Below are 26,423 nucleotides of genomic sequence, written 5' to 3'. Positions count from 1 at the left end.
AAACGGGGGTATATTGTTTATGTTTTATGGTACATTAACCTTGTAGAGTGCTCTTTTGATTCAAAGAGTCTTATATTTAAGTTATAGTGTGACCAGCGGTGTCTGGCAGAGAGCTTGGGGGTCTGTATCTCACAACTTTCTCTGCAGGCTGAGAGCTCAATTACAGTACTCTAGCTCAGTTGTTCTCAAAGTGGGGTCCTGGGACCCCTGGGGGTCCGCGAACCATAGCGTGGGGGTCCATGAAATAATTTGAATACATTTCTAATAAATTATAAAATTAGGGTTTAGGATTAGGGTTATGTTTAGGGTTAGGGTTAGGGTTGTGATTAGGGTTAGGGTTGTGATAAGGGTTAGGGTTGTGATTAGGGTTAGGGTTAGGGTTGTGATTAGGTTTAGGGCTAGGGTTAGGGTTAGGGTTGTGATTAGGGTTAGGGTTAGGGTTAGGGTTGTGATTAGGGTTAGGGATGTGATTAGGGTTAGGGTTATGACTAGGTTTAGGGTTAGGGTTAGGGTTAGGGTTAGGGTTGTGATTAGGGTTAGGGCTAGGGTTAGGGTTGTGATTAGGGTTAGGGATGTGATTAGGGTTAGGGTTATGACTAGGTTTAGGGTTAGGGTTAGGGTTAGGGTTAGGATTAGGGTTAGGGTTAGGGTTGTGATTAGGGTTAGGGATGTGATTAGGGTTAGGGTTAGGGTTAGGGTTGTGATTAGGGTTAGGGTTAGGGTTGTGATTAGGGTTAGGGCTAGGGTTAGGGTTAGGGTTGTGATTAGGGTTAGGGTTAGGGTTAGGGTTGTGATTAGGGTTAGGGATGTGATTAGGGTTAGGGTTATGACTAGGTTTAGGGTTAGGGTTAGGGTTAGGGTTGTGATTAGGGTTAGGGCTAGGGTTAGGGTTGTGATTAGGGTTAGGGATGTGATTAGGGTTAGGGTTATGACTAGGTTTAGGGTTAGGGTTAGGGTTAGGATTAGGGTTAGGGTTAGGGTTGTGATTAGGGTTAGGGATGTGATTAGGGTTAGGGTTAGGGTTAGGATTAGGGTTAGGATTAGGGTTAGGATTAGGGTTAGGGTTAGCGTTGTGATTAGGGTTAGGGCTAGGGTTAGGGTTGTGATTAGGGTTAGGGTTAGGATTAAGGTTGGGGTAGTGTTAGGGCTAGGGTTAGGGTTAGGGTTAGGGTTAGGGTTAGGGCTAGGATTAGGGTTAGGGTTAGGGTTATGATTAGGGTTAGAGTTAGGATTAGGGTTAGGGTTAGGGTTAGGGTTGGGGTTGTGATTAGGGTTAGGGCTAGGGTTAGGGTTGTGATTAGGGTTAGGGATGTGATTAGGGTTAGGGTTATGACTAGGTTTAGGGTTAGGGTTAGGGTTGTGATTAGGGCTAGGGTTAGGGTTAGGATTAAGGTTGGGGTAGTGTTAGGGTTAGGGTTATCGTTAGGGTTAGGGTTAGGGTTGTGATTAGGGTTAGGGCTAGGATTAGGATTAGGGTTAGGGTTAGGGTTAGGGTTAGGGTTAGGGTTGGGGTTGTGATTAGGGTTAGGGTTGTGATTAGGGTTAGGGTAAGGATTAGGGTTAGGATTATGATTAGAATTAGGGTTAGGGTTAGGGTTAGGATTACGTTAGGGTTAGAACCAGAACTAAATTTAAGCAAACAGAACCAGAACCAAACTCAAGTAAACAGAACCAGAACCAAACTCAAGCAAAAAGAACCGGAACCGGAATCGTACCAGAACTGAACCAGAACCGAACCAGACCCGAACCAGAACCGAACCAGAACCGTACCAGAACTGAACCAGAACCAAACCAGAACCAAACCAGAACCGAACCAGAACCATACCAGAACCATACCAGAAACGAACCAGAACCGAACCAGAACCGAACCAGAACTGAACTAGAACCGGACCAGAACCGAACCAGAACCGTACCATAACCGAACCAGAACCATACCAGAACCATACCAGAACCATACCAGAAACGAACCAGAACCGAACCAGAACTGAACTAGAAACGGACCAGAACCGAACCAGAACCGTACCAGAACCGAACCAGAACCGAACCAGAACCAAACTCAAGCAAACACATCCAGAACCAAACTCAAGCAAACAGAACCAGAACCAGAACCAAACTTAAGCAAACAGAACCAGAACCTACTCAAGCAAACAGAACCAGAACCAAACTCAAGCAAACAGAATCAGAACCAACTCAAGCAAACAGAACCAGAACCAACTCAAGCAAACAGAACCAGAACCAACTCAAGCAAACAGAACCAGAACCAACTCAAGCAAACAGAACCAGAACCAACTCAAGTAAACAGAAACAGAACGCACTCAAGCAAACAGAACCAGAACCAACTCAAGTAAACAGAAACAGAACGCACTCAAGCAAACAGAACCAGAACCAAACTTTAGCAAACAGAACCAGAACCACATCAAGCAAACCGAACCAGAACCAAACCAGAACCGAACCAGAACCGAACCAGAACCGAACCAGAACCATACCAGAACCATACCAGAAGCGAACCAGAACCGAACCAGAACCGTACCAGAACTGAACCAGAACCGGACCAGAACCGAACCAGAACCGCACTAGAACCGAACATGAACCGAACCAGAACCATACCAGAACTGAACCAGAACCAAACTTAAGCAAACACATCCAGAACCAAACTCAAGCAAACAGAACCAGAACCAACTCAAGCAAACAGAACCAGAGCCTCAGAGCTGCAGCTTTTGATCATGACACATCATGAATGTGCTTAATCTGTGTTACAATTATGAGGGGGCCTTGGAAAATTTTCTCACCTGTAAGGGGTCCCTGGCTCCAAAAACTTTGAGATCCCTGCTCTAGCTAGCAGGAGTGCAAATTCCTGATAGTGAAAACAAACGGAACAAAAAGAGCGACACAGCTGCACGTAGTCTTTACACCGGTGCGAGTTTACAGTAACTCAAATAAAAAAACGTGACATTTGCTTTTATATCAACCACTTAGCAGGATGAATATCATGATTAAGCAGGTATATTTTGAGTTTGAGTTGAGTTGAGAAACATTTGTGGCCATTTTTGTCATTCAGTTCTATTTAGGTCATTAATGAACTGATACTTGGTTGCACTAATAAAGTGAAGTGCTGTACATCTGTGGTTGCATTATTCTATTATCAATTTGCCATAATTTTAAGTATGTAAGAGATGATTTCATTGATAGCCATAGACTACATGTCTTTCAATGTAGACTTCCACTGAGAGGAACATATTAGACTATTTAGGAACTAAATTTAGACTGTCATACCAGCTTGATCATCAATGAAAATGTCCTGGAAATGTCCTGGAAAATGATCTCTGGAAAAGAGTGGGAACCCTGGCCTATTCTTTAACTCCCTCACAGTCACAATGATGCGTTCAGGTACCGAAACATGGTACCTTTTGATTTTACGTGAGTCGGTACTCGGTAGTACCGACGGAATTCGGTCGGTACCTATAAAAGTACCGAATTTGGTACCCATCCCTAATGTCAACACACATCAGTCGAGTTCAGGAGAAAGGGGGATGGAGTACTGCGGGTTTGCACACTGGGTGATTATCTGGCCCAAACATGAAAACAAGCAAGAGCTAAAAGACGCTGAATCAGTTGCTCTGAGGCAAAAGTGCGATGATATGCAACGTGAAGAGTCAGATATATTCAGGACGACGTGAATGACATGGAGATAAGTCACTGTAAAACCACTCCGTTGTGCTTCAGCTATGGCCCTCAAGATCAGATACGCAAAACTTCTATTTTTGCCGGATACTGGAGCACGACACATTAATCTCAACAGAGCAGCTGGAGCGGGACAGGAAGTCAGGCACCAAAACAACATGAAAACATCCTAAATATTTTCAGAATAAAACACTCTGTGTTATCACCAGATCGTATTTCACTTAACTACAACAACAAATCGTCATGATGAGCGGAGCCAGGCCTGGAGTCAACAGGTCAGAGGTTTTCAGAGGACCAGAAAGGCAACATGGATGAGGATATTCATTAATGCAGTAATTACCGGGGGAAAACCTCGGTCACATGACTCCAGCTGTCCGGCGGTCCAGCTCCGTGCTGTCTTCTGAAAACGCAACTGGTGGGTGTTGACTGATGAAAGAGCACAGAGTCGGACCGCAGCGGATAGAAGACGGACCATACATGGATCTGGTGGAAGTCCCTGGTAATTTGTGTGTCAAAGTCACGTGTACGCAAGTGTTCAAGACGCAAATCTTGCGAGCGGGTACGGGTTCCCTTCAAATACTACCCCAGTCTGTCGTCATCAAACAAGGTTGAGCTTGACTACATTGAATGGTGAAGTCAGTTATGCTAAACTTGCAAGTACAACCGATAGCTGGAATAAAGTGACAGATAAAGGTTATCACAATTTACCAGATAATCTGACCTCCTCACTCACTTTCCTCACAGTGAGCTCCTGTTTATTCCTGATCCAATAAAAAACAAGTAGAGTCAAAGAGTTCATGGAAGCTGCACAGAGAGACAATCAATGTGTCTGATACATTCCAGATGATATGTCACTGGAGGAACTGTACGATGATTGGCTATCACGGCGTGAAGAATTCACGGAAGATCTACGTTTTCAACTCTCATGAATGAAGCAAATTTGCACGTATAATATGCAGCATTCGCTCCGCTAGACTGGAACTCATGTGTACTCGCAACTTTACTTTGACTGTGCATTTAATTCACCCTTGCAAATGATTTCAGTCACGTTTGATGTGAACGCTTCATTAAAACAAGAATGATTTAATACCTGTTGAATCATTTGCGTGGACAGCTTAATTTCACATTCAGTGTGGGATTAAGTGACATTACTTTCCTCCTCTGAGCCTCGCTGAAAAATAAGAAGTGTAAGCGAATACATCATGAATCCAAACAGGCGGCAGTGTTTCTTCATGAACAGGATTTTGCATGCTCTGCTTTGTGTGTGTGTGTGTGGGTGTGTGTGTGTTTGTGTGCTTTCTCTTCCTCCTGCATGTAATCGACTCTCTCTGTGTGACCTCTCGTTTGCATGCCTTTCAGGAGATCTGTCCATTGCTAGTTTTCAAAGTAAGTTATTTTTTCCATCACTCTTTTTTTTTAATCCTGTCTTTGTCTTCATTTCTTCTTCTCTTCTTTGTTCCCCTGATGGTCTCATGTCCAGTCCCTCAGCTTCATGAAGTGTTGAGGATAAATTGTGTTTTCTGGATTAGTTAGTGAATTCAGACCTCCCGTAATCACCAGACGTGTTAGTTGGTGTTTGTGTTTGTGTTTACCTCCCTCTCCTCGTCTTCCAGCTTTGATTTGTTTTATACAGGTGCTATCTACAGGAGAGGACTCAGGCCAGATGGGTTAAATGCGCAAAATCTATTTTAAGCTTTATATCAGAACCATCTTAGATTACAGATTACAGACTTCTGTGTAATCTGATGTTTCCTTCCTCTACGAGTAAAATCAGATCTCTGGTTGTCTCATCTGATCTCTGAGTTTAAGTAAAAACTTTGAAAAGGAATAAGATAAGATAAGATAAGATAAGATATTACTTTATTGATCCCCCGGGGGGGAAATTCAGTTGAATAAGAATTCAAATCAAATTCTTGGCCCAGTTGTGTGAAGTAATCTGATCGGATTAAAGCTGTTTGATTAGATTAGATCTTGATTGGCTTCATTGGTTTCTGCAGAGGCGCTAATGGAGCTCACATCCGAAATGCTGACTCAATCTAACTTTTAGTCAGCCGAAAAACACAAAGAGGCAGAGCTATAAGCCTGCTGGTAAACAGTAGCATCTTCCCTACCTGTCACTCAATTTAACCACACCCCCAAATATGGAAATCAAGCATAACTCTTAGCCTGATATATTCAAAACAGATGAGTTAAAAACGACTTTACTCCTCGTAAAGAGTATAGGAGTAGAGATAGAGGCTTTTGGTGACAGCCTCAAGTGGACACTCGAGGATCTGCAGCTCTTTTTTGGAGCTTCATTGGATTTGGATTACTGGGATCCAAAAAATCTGGATTATGCCAGCATTTGAATGCGTCACTGCTCTTTGAGGGCTGAAGAGTTTAAGGTGACATATCATGCAAAATGGACTTTTTAATGGTTCTTTACCTGAAATATGTGTCCCTGGCATGTCTACGAACCCCCTGAGAATTAAAAAAATCCATTCTGCCCCTGTTTTGATTTCTACACCTTTCTGTAAATGTGTCTAAAACAAGCCGTTTCAGACTTCCGTGTTTTTGTTACGTAACAATATCCAGTCTGTCACAGAGTCAGAGCTCAGAGCTTATTCAGCCCATAGACTGTATAAAATACAACTCAACTCCTCCTCTGTTTTTCATTACCTGCACACGTGTGCTAACAAGGAGTTTAGTAGGGAGGCATGCTAGTTGTAGGCTGTCTTAATAAATACAAAGGTCGGTTTTACTCCCCACGTCTGCAGATTTGAAGATCTAGTGGATGATTTTTATTTGTCATGGAAAAGTGCTAGCGCTAGTTAGCATAGCCACATAGCTACATGTTCGTAGCTACAGCTACAGCTACAGCTATATAGCTGTAGCTATAGCTGTAGCTACAGCTGTAGCTGTAGCTGTGTACCAAGACACACGTCGACACACTGACAAATAAAACAACAAGAAACACTAAATCTGTGACCAATCCTTCAGAAAGGTCCTGCTGCCTTTCTGGTAGAGGTCGATTTTACTCCCCAGGCCTGCAGATTTGAAGAGACTAGTGGATGATTTTTATTTATCATGGATAAGTGCTAGCGCTAGTTAGCATAGCCACATAGCTACATGTTGGTAGCTGTGTACCAAGACACACGTCGACATACTGATAAATAAAACAACAAGAAACACAGAATCTGTGACCAATCCTTCAGAAAGGTCCTGCTGCAGGCGCCTCTCTGTCAGGATCAGATTCTGGATCAGATTCAGAGGGTTGAAGTAACGTGATCTCTGAGCAGCCGTGTATATTCAGCCAACATGTAAACATTAGATCAACGTGCTGGAGAGCCGAGGGCACATCCACTTCCTGAGGGGGCGTGGTCAGAGGGAAAACAGAGTGTTCTGAGGAGGACTGAAGAAGAGGGCTTTTCAGGCAGACCAAAATCTGATTTCAAAGTGTTTTTTTGAGCATAAACTTTAAAGACATGTTTTGGGGACCTCTTAGACCAATATATATTGATGAAAAAAGCGTGATATGTCACCTTTAAACCGTGTGCATATTTATGTTGTTAAGACATTTATCGTGACACCGGAGCTCACATCATAACACCAGGTAACGTTAGACCGGTATGTCTGCTCACCATTTGTAAGCTAACTACACTAATAAATCAGAGTTTGCAAAGTTTAGTCGTTGCTACGTTATAGTTCATAATCTCATGTAGCTACAAATCAACACATGACCTCATCACTCTGCATCCTGATAACAGATGAACAAAGAAAATTAGGATTAAAAAAATCATTCGGAAAAATGCTACCGACTTCATCCAGAGGGGGTGACAGGATCAACACAATATGGAAACTCCTCACTGAGGAGAGTTTACAAAGTCATTTCCATTAAACAAGAATAAAAGATGTAACAAATAGAAATCTGGATTGTGTGTGAGGTCGATGAATGTAACTATAGTCACATGAACACTAGGGATGGGACATGATTTTCAAATGCTCAAATATTCGCTCAAGAAATGAGTGTGAAACAAGAATGTTGCCTTTAATAGCAAAAGTAGTAGAAAAACATTACCGACAGTCGCCAGAAATACTCGTGTAGTGCTATGAGATTCAGGAGCGGTGGAAACTGGCAAGACTGAACATGGCCGTAAAATGTAAACATGCACGCCATGCTACTGCGTCACAGAAACACCAGTATGAAAGTGGAGACGAACGCTGCCAGTGCCCGCTACAAGAAAAAGGAACCGTTCACGGGACAGGTGTGTCGATGAGTGTTTCATTCTTTATTCTTTATTCTTTATTCTTTATTCAGATCCCCATTAGCTGCCACTAACACAGCAGCTACTCTTCCTGGGGTCTACATAAAACAAAACATAACATACAAAATAACCATAAAATACAAAACTAAAAATTCAACAAACATTACAAAGAAAAACTGTAAATGCTATATAAAAATAAAATGCAAAAAACAGAGAAATGCTACAGACATGAAATACAAAAACAGAAACATGCTACAAACATAAAATAGAAAAAATGGAAATGCTTCAAACATGCAATAAAATGAATCAAAAAACAAAACAGTATGTTTACTAAAATTCATCAAAATTCATTAATGTTAGAGTTCTGATTAAGGTGTTCCTTTAAGAGTCTTTTAAAACTGGCTTTACTGGGGCCTTCAATTATAGTGACTGGTAAATTATTCCAAAGTGTGATGCTCTATTCATAACAGATCAGTTCTTGGTCTCTTTTTAACTAAATGACCATGAACAGCCTGCCGGGTACTGTGACTGTGTTGGTCCCTCACATACTTTATTTGTGAAAAAAGACAATTTGGTTGTTTACTAAAACAGATATTCCTAATAAAATTTGCAAGGTTGCATGCCAACCTCCTGTCTATTCTGAGCCATGAAAGACTGGCATGCACTTTTACAGTCCGCACCTGCAGTAGACCAAGTGTTATGGTAGCCGCTGTTGTCTCAACTTGACGTTTAAAGCCTGCTGTCAGAGAGATCGATTAGGAATAATTGCTAAATTGCTAAATAAATGCCAGTGATAATAGTATTTTGGCTTGAAATGCCAATCCCTAATGAACACGGAGGGATAAAAACAGGCGTCAGCTAAAATATTTCACAAGATTAGGGTTTAAGAAACTGTATGCAAAAAAGATTTACATAAAAGCCTGTTAAAAAATTGAAAGAAACTAGTGTTGTTATAAATATATGATGTTATCCTCCTCGAACAGCATTGATATAAAACATGAAGTATACTTTTAATTATATACAATTTAATTGGCGTATGTAGTGAATACCTGCATTTTGAGCTCTGTAATCTGGATTTAATCCCTGTATCTGGATCAGGTAGTCGTTGATAAAACAGGACTAAACTAAGTAATCTGGATTACCTGATCACATCTGTAAACCCAGCTTTGAGATATAAGGTGGTTACAACACACCTTTCCCATATGTGATCAATAAAGTGCGTACATCTGTCCACACATGACGCACAAGGCAAGATATTCACTTGGATGTGTTTTTTATAACGTGTCAGGAATCAGAGCCGGGTCCTGGGGCGCACCGTGACCTCTGTGACCTCCGTGAGCTGGATAATAAAGTGTGTTTGGTGGTTTCATGCTCCACAGCAGATGTGTTGGTTGGGTCCTTCAGGGCAGAGTCAGAGGACGGAGAGGAGAAACAGATTATTAGACTTAATGAACACTCCACGGCGCTCACACCACATCCTGTCTCCCACAGGAGGAGCCGTCCCTCGTCTTCTCCGTTTATCTCCTCTGCTCCTCTTCGTCCTCTTTCTCCAGTTTTAGTTCCTCCTCTGTCGTCGAACACTTCCTCATTTTGTCTCCTCTCGTCCATCACAGACGAGAGGAAACAAAATGAGGAAGTGTTCTACCTAGTGTTCATTTATATGTGTGTTTTAGAGTGACAGATCTCAGTGATAAACACGTCTGTGAAAGAGACGAGGTGAAGAGTTATCCTTCAGCTGTGGACAGATGTTGCAGAATCACTTAAGCTGCAGAATAAAGGATAAAGAAAGAGTTATTATGGTTATAAAAACAGTGGATATAAAAGAGAGAATTAATGTCACACAGGGCGCCTTTAAAACGCAATCACATTATTCATACAGAGCCTCATAACACCAAGAAGCAACTCTACTTTTAAAAGAAGAGTGGAGCAAATGAGTGAAGCATGCAGAGCTGAATCACATTTCAATCGCATGTGTGTTAGAAAGCAAAGGAGCAATGCTAGAAGGGAAACAGCTCTATGACGTTAAGTGTAACAGCATTAAGAAATTACGATAACTTTGATTATTTCATTTAATGGCTAACATCGGGGTGGAATAACACAAAAGATCTGATTTACAGGAGGATTGTTTGGCTTTTGCGTCCACATGAGCGAAAAGATACTGTCTGATTCACCAAACACACGCAAAGGGTTAAATGCACCACAGACTGCTGCAGAGATAGTAGCGACACTGTGTACCAGTGATGTTTGCGTACATTCAGATGAAATGGTAAGAAGTCTCCCCTCTCCGTCCAGATCATCATCTGTGTGTGGACAGATTTGCGCTTTATCAGGATGAGAGCTCGCAGCTCAGCTCTGAGCAGCAGAGAGAGGAGATAACAGCTCATCTCCACAATCAGACGCAAAACAAGAGCAGCCTGGTGCTCGTAGTTTCTGCACTCATTCTTAGTGATTTCACCTCTGAGTGCATCCTTTTTTCACTGTCCACTTACTTTATTAAATTTTTAGATTGTATAACTGCACCAACACATTTTACTTTCCTCATATTTATTTATTTTTCAGACTTGGCCAATGCAGCAAAGATTCATCCTCTGTATATGTCACATTCTCTGTTAACTGAGCTAAACCGGAGCTCCAAACAGACGTCTTTGTCTGTAAACTCACAGTATTTATGAGCTGCTTGAAGTAGAAACAAACCAACTTACTCACACATGTCCTGACAGAAGGGTTCACTTAAACCAGCTTTAATGTGGAAACAAAAACATGCAGCGAGCTGAGCCTGAAAATACAAATGTTTCGTTTGTAATTTGAAGGTTTTGAAGCTGGTTCTGTTCTCTGAGCTGCAGGAGTCCTCTGCTCAGGACATCAAATCATGAGTAACGACTAGCCTCTAGACGGACACAGAGGAGATCTATTCCTCTCTGGGGCGACAAACACAACACGTTTATAACGGCTTTATTCTGAGATGATGACAGAGACTGAACGGCAGCAGTGGGGAACTTTTCTGAGCTCAAACAAACTTTGATTGAAGTTTTGTTTATTGCATCAGAAGAAAAACAAATAAGGAACCAAGTTGGATATCAGCCCACAGCCTCTCCTCTGGGCTCTTCTGAGGAAACATCCAGGATTATGTCTAAAAAACACTAAATACACGTTATCTTCTCTCTCCTCTGATTGGTCTAGAGCCGTGTCCGTCGTTGCTGCTGCAGAGACACATGGCGGAGCTGCTCAGCATGGACAAAGACATGGCCGCCTCTTTCCTCAACAGCGTCCTGAACCAGCTCAACTGGGCTTTCTCCGAGTTCATCGGGATGATCCAAGAGGTGAGAATGAATCAGAGAGGACTCCACCTGATGATTTGATGACATTTAGTGGATGACAAACAGTTATTTAAAATATTTTTGAAATATATTAGTTTTTATTGATTTTATCACATGAAACAAACAATATAAATGATACATACATTTGGAAGGATTTACTGTCAATAGACAATACAGCCATTTCTTCGGTTAAAGCACTCTTTCTGGGAAAAAGCTGAAAAAAAAATAAAGGAATAAATAACTGTACATCCTGGCACTCTATTATTTCATACATTTGTAATTGCATCTACACACGCACATGCACACACAACACACATGCACACGCAAACTCCCTCACAGTACACACAGACCCCATCTAGATAAGTTCTGCTCCTCAGTACACTGTGCCCTCTCTACGATGTTTCACAACCAATAAAAGTCAAAAAAGATTTCCGTGTTTGGTTAGTTTTGCTTTGCATATTTTTTATCAATATCTGTTTTTTAACCGATATCATGTTGTTGATGCTTTTAGAATTTGATAAATACAACAATTTATTGATAACATCCATATTCAATGCACATTACAATCTAATATACATGGATATCTTAGCCAGTGTCATGTTGTTAATGGATTTTTAATAATGAATGACAGAAAGATTAGTTGGGTTGCATCTTTCATAACATGATTGATATTCATGTCAGAAGCAAAATAAACTACATTATTCTATACAACATAACAAAATTTATCTTAAAACAAGTCAACAAGTAACTGATTTAAGATTTGATCGGCTGTCATGCAGGATGGGAACAACATGTTATCATTCAGAGGGACGATAACATTGCTGGACAGCAGCCACACTGATGAGACTGCCTGCAATGTCTGGAGACTTTATTTCTTTATTTTTGTAACTGGCTTTCTGAGTGAAGACACTGGCCGATGCTGATTATTTCAAAATGCCATTGATCAGAGCGACCAATTGGACCAGTATGATGTTGCATGGAATCATATTGTCTTTTTTTTGTATCAAATTATCTATTTATTTGTAATTATTATTTGTAAATCAAATAATGTCTTTTGTTTCCAGTTGTGTTGAGCATGGGTTGATTCGAGTTGAATCAAATCGTATGGAGTTGTATAAAGTTAAGTCGAGTCGAATCGAGTCCAGTCGTGTTGAATCGAGTTTTGTCTAGTTTTATCGAGTCGTATCAAATCAAGTTGAGTCGAATCGAGTCACATTGAGTGGAATGAAGTCTAGTTGAACTGAATCAATTTGATTCAAGTCAAAACGGGTTGAATCAAGTTGAGTCTAGTTGAATCTAGCCAATCGAGTCAAACCGAGTTGAGTTTGAATCAAATTGAATAAAGTTGAGTCGAATCGAGTGAAGTCTAGTCAAATTGAGTCAATCGAGTCACATTGAAGGGAATGGAGTCAAAGCGAGTTGATTCATGTTGAGTCGAGTTGAATCTAGCTGAGTCGAGTCAAATCAAGTCAAGTTAAATTGAGTTGAGTTGAATCAAATCAATTTGAGTCAAGTCAAAACGGGTTGAATCAAGTTGAGTCTAGTTGAATCTAGCCAAATCAAGTCAAATTGAGTTGAGTCAAATAGAATCAAATTGAGTTGAATCGAGTGTAGTCTAGTCAAATCGAGTCGAATTGAGTCAAATCAAGTCAAGTTAAATGGAGTTGATTTGAATCAAATGGAGTTGAGTTGAATCGACTCAAGTCAAAATCCGTCTTATCGAATCAAGTTGAGTCGAATCAAGTGTAGTCAAGTTGAAAGAAGTCAAATCGAGTCAAACCGAGTTGAGTTGTGTTCAATTGAGAGGAGATGAATCTGGTCGAGTCGAATCAAATCGATTTGATGTCGTAGTCTGATTTGAAGAGTTGCAAAGGCTGTTCTTGTTTTCAGAAGGGGACATTTCATGTTGCTGTGAGGGGATTGCTGTATTTCATTTTAATAACATGAAACCTGAAGTCCCATGAACAAAAGAGAATACCTCGTCTTTAAGAAAATACAGCAGAGCCAGCGTCTTTGGAGAATGTCAGTCAGCAGTCTGAGCTGTAATCTCGTCAGATTAACTCACTGATTCGGTCTTTTAAACACAACTCCAGTCCCAGTGTTATCACAGGAACAGCTCAGATACAGGAAGCAGTCACATTTAAAAATAGAGCTCCGTTTGTTTCTCTCTAATGAGATTATTCTGGCTTTTAGATAAATCCTCAGTAAAACGCTGTGAATCATCAGACTTAGCTCCGCTCTGTTTTCTAATTGATCATATTCCTGTGGGGATATCTGGTGTTTTCAGCACCGCTCAGTTTATTGTTCCCTCTGTGATGCTGCAGTCTCTGTGCTTTGTGTCTTTACAGTGTTAGCAGCTGTACTTAGTGCATGTTAGAGTAAGTCTGTATGTAAAGATGGAGGACACATCTCCGCCTCATCTTGTTTTAAAAACTTAAACAAAAGCATATCTGAAGTCTTGAGCTGGTGGTTTGATTTGTGACTCAGAGTTGGCTGTGGCTCGGCTGGTGAGGCCTCAGTGTTGACATCCCGCCCCTTCCTCTAACCAAAACAAACACTTATTGACTTAAAGGTGTGTTTATCTACTCTTTTTTCTCCCTCCTCTCTCAGATCCAGCAGGCTGCAGAGCGCCCAGAGAGGAACTTTGTGGACACGCGTCAGCTGAAGGTAATCTCACAAGCTGTCTTCTGTCAGAGCCCCACAGCACTGTCACCTCCTATAACCTCAGGAGTATCTGCTGTCTCTGGTTTCTTTAACCTTCATCCCACCACCCTTTGCAGAAAGATCCTAAACCCTAGATTTGTGTTTTCATTGGGAGATTCTGCAAAATAACAATTAAGGTCCTGTTAGCAGTGAAACTGCAGCAGCAGGTTTACCAAACGGAAACAGATAGAACATGAGGTTACGAAAACACTGTAGTGCTTCAATTCAAACCAAATATCTGCCTCCAACTGATCTTCAGCTGTTCAGTGCCTAAGTCTCAGATTCACTGTAACAAGTCACACTTAAGTCAGCTGAAATCTGTGATTTAATGACTTTAAAAATGTTTTACTGTTATTAATGACAAGAAAAATATTTAACTATGATTTAATGACAGTAAACTGATGTTACTGTGATTTAATCACAGTAAACTGATGATACTGTGATTTAATGACAGTAAAGTGATGTTACTGTGATTTAATGACAGTAAACAGATTTTACTGTGATTTAATGACAGTAAAATTATGATACTGTGATTTAATGACAGTAAACTGATGATACTGTGATTTAATGACAGTAAACTGATGTTACTGTGATTAAATGACAGTAAACTGAAGTTACTGTGATTTAATGACAGTAAACTGATGATACTGTGATTTAATCACAGTAAACTGATGTTACTGTAATTTAATGACAGTAAACTGATGATACTGTGAGTTAATGACAGTAAACTGATGTTACTGTGAGTTAATGACAGTAAACTGATGTTACTGTGATTTAATGACAGTAAACTGATGATACTGTGATTTAATGACAGTAAACTGATGATACTGTGATTTAATGACAGTAAACAGATGCTACTGTGAGTTAATGACAGTAAACAGATGTTACTGTGAGTTAATGACAGTAAACTGATGTTGCTGTGATTTAATGACAATAAACTGATGATTCTGTGATGGTTAACAGGCTGAAAGGATGTTGATACAACGACTCCAGGATGCAGATTTATAGAAACCCTGAACTCATGATGTGTCATGGTGTGTCTGCAGCATGCAGAACATTAACTTTTAAAGTACCAGTTTTTTTGACAGGGTTTGGATCAAACATTTTCTGATGTGAATATAAAGAGTTGCTCAGTCATTAGACCTTGGTCCTTTGGTTAGTCTTACACAGAGCCCCGTGCATGTGTGTACTGATGATGTAAACCTTGTTCCAGGTGTGTGCGACCTGCTTCGACCTGTCTGTCAGCCTGCTGCGGGTGCTGGAGATGACCGTCACTTTGGTGCCAGAGATCTTTCTGGACTGGTCCCGCCCCTCTGCAGAACTGCTGCTCAGACGACTTGCTCAGGTGAGACACCTTGACACCAAGTCACAGAATAAAGTGAGACTTGGAAGGCCCATTTATTGAGAAAATTTCAGCATGGAGGCAATTCAAAATGATTGGCATAAAAAATCTACTGCATGAAGACGAGGGGAAACTACATATCAAGCATTTAAAACATTTAAAACAAAACATTCAAAAGAAAAAAGATGAAGTGAAAACAGCTAAAACAGAGGGTAGAATATAATAAGTTAGTGATAAAAAATAACGTTAAAATCTGTGATCACAAAGAGAGATGAACACAGAGAGCATTGCTGCCTGCTCTTAAAGACGTGCTGGACCTCCAGTGGTATTTCTGGAGCTGTGTCATGAAACCTGCCGTTCATGGGGTTTTCTGCAGTGGTGGTTCACATTATTGTACAATCATATAATTAAAACTCTGTGACTGTTTCTCTGAATGTCAGCAACTCAGCGCGCTGCCCCAGTTTGGCATGAGGTGGGAAAAATACTGATGCTGAAATTAATCCTCATCCTGATTTATACTCATCATATTCCTGATGCCCAATATTGATATATTCCATTAACAATCTGGTTAATCTAAAAAAGGTTTCCCCTCATATCAGTTTGAGTCACTGTGTCAGGACTTCATGATCCCTTGTCCTAATCACATTGGATTGGTATTGTATTGTATCGCATCCTTATCGTGTCATATTGAATTATCATATCGTATCTCATCACATCGCATGGCATTGTCATGTTGCGTTATTGTATCTCATCCCATTATATCGTCCTATTGCATTATCGTATCGTATCTCATCACATTGTCATATTGTGGTATCATATTGTATCCCATCACATCACATCCCATCGTTATATTGCGTTGTCGTTTCACATCTCATCACATCGCATCGTCGTATTGCGTTATTGTATTGTGTCACATCTCATTGTCATATTGAGTTATCGTTTCCTATCTCATCACATCATTTTGTATTTTCTTATTGTATTGTGTCTCATCACATCTCATCGCGTTGTCTTGTTGCATCGTTACATCGCATTGCTTTGTTATCCTATTGCATCATTGTTATCCTATTGTTATTGTATGGTTATTGCATCATATTGTAATTGCATCACATCCCAAAGTTATTGAATAAAACTGCATGGCTTTATCGTACTGTTTCATACTGTATCTCATGTAACCTTGCAGTCCCACCTCTGGTTTGGATCCTGTAAATCTTTGAAGCACACAGAAGACTTTCAGACAGAGAAGAACTAAAGAGCTAAAGTTAACCCTTTTTTAAGGACATGATTCACTTCCTCATACATATTATTCTATCTGTGACCAGATTACATAATTCTCTGTACAAACTTTCACTCTTTCAATCATAAATGAATATTAATTATTAACGCTTTATTATGGTATTTTTATTATTTATATCAGCATCAAATAAAAGCCCCATGTTTTATATTTGAGCTCCATTGTATGGTCTAATGTCGCCTGTACCCTGCTCTGTTTATTCATGTCTTTAATCTGAACCTGCTGCGCTCGCAGTCATCACAGTGCTGCTTTGGCTCTAACACACAGACTCACAGTGTTTGATCTCTGTCCTCCTGCAGCTGCTGAACCAGGTGTTAAACAGAGTGACTGCAGAGAAGAACCTGTTTGATCGAGTCGTCAACCTGAGACTGCCAGGTAAACACACACACACACACACACACACACACACACACACACACACACACACACACACACACACACATTCAAGTTTAATGTACTTTGTTTTTTACAGTACATGCAAATTTTCAGTACTCTCCCCCACACATCTGGTTTTGCGCCCCATGTACAGAAGCTGAGGTCTTCAAATCTGACCCGTAACCCAGCAGCTTGTCATTCCCCACTTTGTCCTCCCAGTTTTGTACTTTATCTACTATACTTCCTCTAAATAGAAACATGAATAGCTCCCAAAAATAATTTAAAGACCCCAACATATTACAGAGAACACAGGAGCAAAGACGCAGGTAGAGAAGAGAGCAGATGCAGCAAACTCAGATAAACGTCTAAGTGTTGGAGGATATTTGTCCCCTGTATTTGTGAAGTGTGGCTGAATGTTATTCCTTTTTATTGTCCTAAAATATGAAAAGCACTGTTCAGTTGTTCATTCTCAAAAAAGAGGGGTTTAAAGATCTCCAAAATTGACTTTTGGTAAGTTTATACGTATGAAGGAAAACTCACGAACTCACGAAACGGACCTACGTATGAGGTAAATTTATTTCCACACAAAGGTGACTTAAACAGATCTATGAACATAACTTCATAATACAGAATTTAAAGAAAAGTTAAGCAAATGAATGTGTGTGTGCGTGTGTGTGCGTGCGTGTGTGTGTGTGTTGCAGGTCTTGAGAGTGTCGACCACTACCCCATCCTGGTTGCTGTCACAGGGATTTTGGTTCGAATCCTGGTGGATGGAGACAGACAGGGGTAAGACGTCTTTTCTATTAGTGTGTCTGAGCTGGATATTTACCCATGATGCACCTGAGCTCGTTGCTTTTGTCCAGTTGTAAGCTATTACACATGTCTCATTGTATCGCTGGTGGATGGTTTGTCGCTGGTTTGTCACTGCTGCTCATATCGATGCTTCGTATACGAGTAGGATTTTTTCGATTCATGTTCCTGGGTTTGTGATTCACCTAACAGAGACGTAGCTGTAGCTTTAAGGCGTCTTCTTTGAGTTCACTGAACTGCATCATGAAACATAGCTGAAGAGAAACTACATGATGGTCTTCAATCACATTAGTCTAATGACAGTTCACGGATGTTTTGATTTGAAAAAGCCTGTTAAAATTCTCAAATCTGATTGGTTGGTTGGTGTGGATCATATCTGACTATCCAGACACCTATGATGCAGGTACCTTTGTGTGTGTGAGTTATAAACTAAATATATTCACAACTTGAGCAAGAATTATGTTGGGATCATTTCCCATTATGTATTTGTAGGAAAGACCTAAGACAAGGCAGAAATAGGCTGCATTACGGGTAAACCCTGCCTCCTCCATTTAAACAGATGGGACATGGGTCAAACTCTAAACTCCAAATACAGGTCAAATAAATGTTTGTCAAACATGGTTTATGTCATTATAGTTAGTTCTTATCATGCGGATTTTGTCATAATGTTCATGTTTCTGAATAGTTCTCTTTGAATTATTTGATGCTAGGAAAGAGGGGCGGGGCAAATTACATTTCTTTTTTTTTTTAATCTTTTATTCAGAATTTTGACTTTTCTCTTGAATTTTTGGGATCAAATGAACTCTAGAACACCTTTGATCTTAAAGGCAGAACTCTAGAACTCTGCCTTTGATCTCACAGACAGAATTCTCTTCCATTATCAAAGGCATGATTGACAGCTCTGTTGACCAATGAGGCTTCTGAGGTGCTGTGTGCCCCGGATTATCAGAGTAAAGGAGGAATGGTGAGAGGAAACGTAACAAACACTGACACGAGTCATTCAACTTTTTATAACCGTTTGTGTCAGGAGAGGTATTTTGGTTTCACTTTGTAGGAAGATGTAGATATGTGTCGTCCATCTTTATGTACGGTCAGCTGTGAAGACATAGAGACAGGAGCCTGATTTACCCTGAGTCCGATCACTGTACCCCGTTTCTCGAACGTGGTGGTCAAACAGAAGATGCAAAGCTGAAAAAAAACAGGTTGATTTGTAAAAGATAGTTGTAACTTTTAAATAACTTAAGTCGTGTTTGTCGTCGTGAGAAACCGAGGCGTCAGCTGTAAGAGGTTATTGTGGTGTTTAATTGCACGGCTGAGGTATGAAAGCAGTTCATCATGGAGCCTCCCTGAGCTCACGAAAGACGATGTGTGATGATGAAGAAACGAGAAGTCATGAGCGGATGTTCTTGGACGCACATGAATCAATTTGAACTTCATATTCTGTAATTTCATAATGTGAACGTTGGATGATAAAAAAAGTTAAACAGTGACTGGGAGGTATGTCTGAGTAAAGATGAGGAGACCGTGGGTGGTGTGGCTGCTGCTGAAACATCAGAGAATTGAAACAGCAGGTGTGCGTCTCGTTCATCATCCCTGACTGTCTGCTTTTCATCACCGTTTGATCGGGCTTTAATTAAGCGCACCGTTCCTCCAGTGACACAGACTCAAACTCATTTCCTCTCCATGACTTTCAGGCAAGCGACAGCGTGAAGGTCTGCCAGCACGTCGTGGATCATGAAAAAAAAGAAATCAGCTTTGTTAAACGTTGTCGTGGGAGAGGCTCCCCTCAGGCCGGCGGTACTTCAGAGTGTGTCCACAGTGGTGCCGTGTGTGGACTACAGTGTGGTCGGGACGTGGCTGAAGGGTGTTTGTGTTAGCGGTTAGCAGGATAATAAGCTTCTAATCTCTGAAGAGAAACATTTCACCCTCCTACACACACAAACACACACACAAACACACACACACTCCAGAAAACTAAAGTCACCCTGAGTTCAGTTTAATTCACCAAATCTTTATTTAGGTGTGGAGGGACGCCCCCCACATTTACCCGTGCTCACAGAGGATCAGAACAAAGGACAAACTTCAAAAGTACTTGAAGTTTAACAGAATTAATTCAATCAAGTATCAGACTTCTGATTTGTTTCTATTCAAGCATTCTTCATGGAGTTTCTGTTGCCTGGATTGAAATTCTCTATATCAGGATCAGCTTCAGTCATCCAGACTCAGATGGATCATTTCCCTGAGCGTTCACAGGCAGGACTTTTAAACCTGAGACCTCCCTGTTTCCAACAGATCCAGGATCAGTAAAAGTCTAGGTTCTAGACAGAGCAGCTATTTCTCACATGGATTCACCCTCTGACTCCCTCACACTCACATCCATGTAATAATGGCCACAGCGGGGGATATCATGCCGTGCTGATGGGCTGCTCTGAGGAGGAAATTAAATTAGCAGAGGATAAAAACCTCTGACTGGTGCCAAAGAAAACCGCCGACTGACAGGAATCAGAATCTCCTCTCTGGACTCTGACTCATCTGTTTGTTGGCTGCGTGTGATCTCAGACTGTGAAGTGCTCCAGCATGCACAGACTGAAAGATTTCCTTTTTAATACGAATCATTTTACTGACTGGAGACCAAACAAAGGACGCTGTCATAATATTCATGAGGACGATTCAAAGTAAACAGATGTATGGATGAGATATAGAAGCTAAAGACAGGTTGTGGCTGTTTTCGAAACGGCCTGCAACATACTACCTAAAAATGTAGTATGCAGTACATATTGCATACTGCATACTGCATACTGCATACTGCATACTGCATTTGAAGTTAGTATGTAGTATGACTGTTCTGTTGGATCTGTTTTGCAGTGTGCTGGGTCAGGCATCACTGGATTTCAGGTTTCGGAAAGCCGAAGTAAACAACGGCAAAGCTGATAGATAAACTGCTTCTTTAGCATCACTAATGGTTTAACAAGTTAGGAAGTGGTTTATATGGAATTTAATAACTTTCACAGCACCTAAAAAATTATAGGGGAATGTTTGCATTGTGCATTGTGGGAAACAGTACACAAGGGAGACTGGTTCGATGCAGACTGAAAATTGTTCCTGAATCAGTACGACATCCGAGTAGTTTTGGCATACTGCAGATTTTGCTCTTGTTCACATACTACAAACTGAATTTTGGCCAAATCCACACGCACTACTTGTATAGTAGGCGGTTTTGAAAACAGCCTATGAGTTTAACAGTGTCTTTTTAATCAGGCAGCTCATGAATAGCTGATTTACTCTAAAATGACCGTAATACCTGTAATAGAGGGTAGACAGGCTTTTATTTGAGGTCCCTCTGTTTGATGAACATTATTGGTCTTATTTCTGTCCAAAGTCTTCTTCTGACCTTCTTCTACTTGTCTTTTCTAATTTACTAGAATATGCTCTAAAGAAAAGACCCCTTTTCCTGTCTACATTTCAAATTAAAAGCCCTGTAGTGTTTCAGTCATCTTTTTCAGGACAAAGTTGTTAAAACTCAGTGGCTTCAACAAAGAGAAATGGATGATGAGGTAATAGAACATAATAAGAAACACATTGATATTATGAAAATACAGAAATAATGGTTTGAAATAAATGAAAATGTTATTCTTGATGTTAAATTATGAAATAAATCAAAACAAAGAAAGGATTCGTGAATGAATGAAGAAGCTCGCAGGTACAAAAATATCACCCTACATCACATTTATCACACAGATTATGTGTCATACGTTTTTTGGGTTATTTGATATATTTAATGAGTTATTCATTATTTTAAGAGTTGATTATTTCATGTATTTTAGCAGCCTTTGTCCTCCACTCTAAGTGTATTTCATTCAGCCGCTCAGCTCCTGTTATCTCGTACCATCACACCTCCAGCTCTCTCTCCTGTTTTAGTATTCTCTCTGTGTTCTCCGGCCGTTACGTCAGGAAGTTGATTGATCGTCTCTCGGCATCGCCTGCTGGCTCAGCAGTTTGTAATTCCCCTCCTTATCTCTCAGCGGGCCTTATCGTGGATGTCCCTGTAATATCACTTAGAGAGCCACAGATTAATGAAAGTGAGTAATGTAAATGTGATCAGGTGCCCGGCTGCTCTTTGGTCAGCAGCGTTCTGCAGGCTCCTCACGGGGTAGAGGACTGATGGAGGAAGCGATTCCTCTGCACGCTCTCCATCCTTTGCACCTCTTCCCAGTGAACAGGCGGCCTCAGGGTCATTGCTTTCTATTTGTGCAGAAACAGGATTAAAATGAAACAGAAATAAACATCTACATATGAAATGCAAAGGGAAGACAGAAGAAGCCCTGAAAACCCACCTCACGTCAAAATAAAAAATCAAATTAAAGACATTTCTGAAGTCTTTTCACAAAGTTTTAAGCATAAAGAGCACGGAGGGTATGATAGAAAACAGTCAATATTTTTTCACGCACCTATTTATATACAGTACAACTCACCTGTTTACATTAGATTATTACCAGGCTGTGTTAAATACTTGATTCTGATTGGCTTAAAAACAACAACAATAGTAATAAACACCAGAGACAACCTGATCACACATGTCATATCAAATCAACCTGCAGAGTTGAGACTAGAACGGAACAGAACTAATCAAAGCAGAATAGAATGGAATGGAGCAGATCAAAAGAAGGATGATAGAATGGAACAGAGCAAAGGAGAAAATAATGGAACAGAACAGATCAAAGGAGATTAGAATTGAACGGATCAGATTAAAGGGAAATAGAATAAAATTGAAAGGATCAAAGCAGAATAGAATGGAATGGAGCAGATCAAAGCAGAATAGAATGCAATGATAGAATGGGATGGAACAGATACGAGGAGAATAGAATGGAATTGAACAGATCAAAGGAGAATAGAATGGAACAGAACAGATAACAGGAGAATAGAATGGAATGGAACACATCAAAAGAGAATAGAATTTAATGTTCTGTTGATCGAAGCCAAATAGAACAGTGATTAATTCTAGACAGCAAAAGAAAAACCATGACAACTGTACGGGCTGAATTTATACACTATGTGTTTATTTTCCATTTAACTTGTCACATTAATAATATTATGCCTCATTATTATGGAAGTGGTCACTTTGTGTGATATGTGGAAGCTGCTATCTGTCTGCTGGCCAATCAGTCACTGAGTTTCACCCCTGAGCTGTGTTTGTGTTGGCAGCTTTTTGGCAGATTTTTAATGACTGACTGTCTACAGCCCGTTCAGTGTTTGTAGTGCAGAGGAGTCAGAACTGATGTCGGCTCTGTCTGCAGGGAGATTTTGGATTGTAGTGACGTGAATATGGATTGTTTTAAGTTGTGTGTCATGTTGTTCACCTGCTGCTGTAACTGGAGAATAGCTAACATGGACAAAACTCCTGAAAACTTCCTGAAATTATCCGGAGGAGCTTCATGGGGACTTTTTCCTCCTTTTCAAGAAGTCAGACTTCTGCAGGGGAGTGCATGTGTGAAAGATTCCTCTGACAACCAGGAGGATGAACTCTCTCTTCCACCACTAATGAATCCTCCATGGGTGTTTCCTGCTCCTCTCCAGCTCTCCTCTTCTACAAATACGATCCCCTCTCACAGAATTTGATGCTTCAAATTCAGAGTTAAGTAACCGATGTGTGACTTCACGATGCCTCATCTATTATTCAAACCGTCTTTGTTGAGGCAGCGCTGGACGTTCTGTTTATGTATCTTCTTGTTGCTACAGCTGACAGATTCTGTTTTCCTGTGCGGACCTCGCTCCGAACCACATCCTCCACGTTCAGGAGCAGCCGGGGCCATGTTGCTAAGCATATGATTGACTGTTCATGGAAAATGCTTCACATATATTCAGCTGGCGTCAACGTTTCCTCGCTGACAAATGAGGCCATTAAGCAGCTGTGGCCGAGTTTTCTGCTGCCACAGGAACTGAATTCACCACAGCAACAGATTTTCTGAGTTGCTGGTTCACAGCAAATTATCAGCCAGTAACAGGGACAGTTCAGGACTTAGAGAAAGCTGCTCTGTGTGTCTTTATATCAGATTAATGAGCACTCAGAGCACAAATGTCAGCCATGAAAGATTCAGGAAAGAAAGCAGGAGGAGAAAAAAAGCTGGTAGACTCGTAAATGATGATGTAGTGACTCTAAGATTGTATCTCTCTAATATTTTTCAAACTTAGAGAGAGTTTATTGAAGGAAATTAATACTGATATATGGTTTAGTTTAAATGCAACTGCCTCAAACCTCATTTAGACATCATCTGAATATTTTTCACTGGAAGCTGAACTCCTCTGAGCCGTTATTTCACAGTGCATATGTGCTCAAACATTCAAATCCAATAAAAGAGAGAGAACATAAGTGCTTCTCCACAGTTTACATACAAGCTAAACTTCATTTAAATTCATGTCAGGTTTAGAGTGTTTCCTTTGTTTTCCACTCACTGATAAAAGCGTGCATGACTTCAACGGGGTTTGAGATAAAGAGTAAGTCTATGAGCTACATGGTTTTCTGCGAGGCTTCGGTTTGTGGTGTTGAGGAGATAAAAGCTGGAGTCTGGATGGGATTGACCTCTCTGCTGCTCGGAGTGTGTTTGACTCTCGGAGAACATCGTGGTCGGACGTTCCTTTCACGGTCTAATCGCTCCAGCCTATCCGGCCCATGAATCAATCCCATCAAGACCTCTTCTTTAGTCTCTCCTGCTCCTGATTGTTGCCTATTAGAAGCCCACATAATGGTACTTATTGACCAGTGAGGGAGGACGACATCAGCTTTGTGTTGATGTTATTGGCGTTCTGCTCGTCCAGGTCAAGATCTTATAAAACCTTTTATACCTCCTCTGCTGACTCAGCAAGAAGCAACGCAAACACTCTATATTCACATGTTTGATTTTAAATGACTTATACGAACCAAAAGTTTTGAGATTATCCCAGTAATCTTTGATGCATCAGAGTGTTTCCACTAAAAGTTCTTTTTTAAAAGACGTTTTTGGGGCTTTTTGCCTTTATTTTGATAGGTCAGCTGTAGAGAGACAGGAAATGTAGGGAGACATAAGAGGAAGGAACATGCACCAGATCCACCAGGACCAGGAATCAGACTGCAGCCTCTGTACATGGGGCGCCTGCTCTACAAACAGAGCATGGTTGCCCCAATTGTTCTTGTTTTTGTCCCTGTCAGAATCAGGTTGTTATTCAAAGTGTCTGACAATATTACAGGAAGGATCCCTACAGAGAAAGATATTTATTTTTTATCCATTAACAAAAACAATAATTTTACTCTGCAGGAGTCTCTGGTTTTGATCAGTTCATTTGTTTGTGTTGATATGTGACTTGAGTGTTACTTTTCTAACACAAGCTCACTGTTTTGAGATGGCTTTTAGGGCTTTTTGCTTTTATTTGTCAGGACAGCTGAAGCAGTAGAGCAGCAACTCCTGTGTTCTCTGAGGTAAAATTACAGAAAATTTAAGGACAGTCTGCCACTTAAATTTTTATATTCACACGTCCTTCATAGCTCGATGTGTTCCCTTTCGAACTGGGGTGTGCAGGGGGACGGGGTGGCGTCTCTGGAGGAAGGACATGACTTAGTAAGGATGCTGCACTAGCAAGGAATGTCTTCAAGTGTGATGCTTTTATGACAGTCTTTAACCTTTAATTCAATGATTTGTGTTTGATATAGTCAAAGTATCAGCGACGGAGCAGAAAGAGAATGAGGCAAAGTGGTCACATGCTATAGTTGGTATAGCTGGCAGAAAATTGTCCTGACTTTTGCCACATTATGACATCGACCCATCCTGACTTATTGCAGAAATTTAACCAGACTGGGTAAAGTCAGGGGCAAAAATGTATTGTTAGCTTATTCTGAAAATGTTATATTTTCTGTACTGAGGTGCATACGTGAACTTATCTTTAGACTTATTTTAAATGTTTTTCTTAAAACATCCACATCCACTGCTAGCCGGAGTAATCGTCACAGCCCTCGTACTTCCCTTTGCCTCGGAATGGAGTTAAGCATTACGTCTGCTAGAGGGCGCCACTAAGAGTCAAACATTACACCAAAAAAAGAAGATGAATAGTCGAATGTTCATGACAAAAACATACATGGCATCAAAGGAGGAGACAGCATAGGTCTGTGAGACGGTTGAAGACTTAAAGACACGTGGACAGAGTGAGTTTTTCTCAAAGTATGATGTCATGTTTTGTGTTTTATACAGTCTATGGTTTGAAATGTTGGCTTCACTGCCCCCAATGATTTTGGGTGGTACTGCAACGGTTGGTCTGTATCCAGAGCTTGCTGAAACGTGCTGAAATACAAATGAAATGGACGCAGAGGGCTCTGTCCACATTTGTACGCGTATCTAACGTAGATCGTGAATTAGCCTTAAGAAGTCAAATTAGTTCATTAGTTCATGAGCCCTCAGAGGTTTAAAGGCTTACATTTGTCTCAGTGTTTCCTAAATGAAGAGGAATACCTCTTGTCAGTTTGTGTGAGCTGAGGAAGTGCCACGAGCCGATTAATCTCCATGTTGTGTTTTATACTCTGACTGGTGTTCTGGGGCTGCTGAATGATCAGTAATCTGCCTGCACGTGGTCGGCTGTTCCCTGAAAACCAATTTTCGTTGACTCCAACTATCAGAAATGTTCAAAACTTGACTCAG

General features: G+C 40.6%; 1 protein-coding gene across 3 annotated transcripts in view; it reads left to right on the top strand.

Moving 5' to 3' along the window:
• The window catches only part of LOC117819030 (E3 ubiquitin-protein ligase RNF123), a 152,814-nt gene that overhangs the window by 39,060 nt on the left and 87,331 nt on the right, over window positions 1–26,423 (top strand). For all 3 annotated transcript variants that reach the window (XM_034692239.1, XM_034692231.1, XM_034692243.1), the window contains exons 32-36: window positions 11,106–11,245; window positions 13,853–13,909; window positions 15,159–15,290; window positions 16,878–16,953; window positions 17,655–17,739. In XM_034692239.1, the coding sequence (XP_034548130.1) occupies window positions 11,106–11,245; window positions 13,853–13,909; window positions 15,159–15,290; window positions 16,878–16,953; window positions 17,655–17,739 (490 nt within the window). The remainder of the gene's footprint in view (window positions 1–11,105; window positions 11,246–13,852; window positions 13,910–15,158; window positions 15,291–16,877; window positions 16,954–17,654; window positions 17,740–26,423) is intronic.

This window comes from Notolabrus celidotus, chromosome 1 (assembly GCF_009762535.1).
Source record: "Notolabrus celidotus isolate fNotCel1 chromosome 1, fNotCel1.pri, whole genome shotgun sequence".
NCBI classification, from domain to species: Eukaryota; Metazoa; Chordata; class Actinopteri; order Labriformes; family Labridae; genus Notolabrus; species Notolabrus celidotus.
The sequence above is the reverse complement of the archived record's forward strand: the minus strand, read 5'-3'. Positions and strand labels throughout refer to the sequence as shown.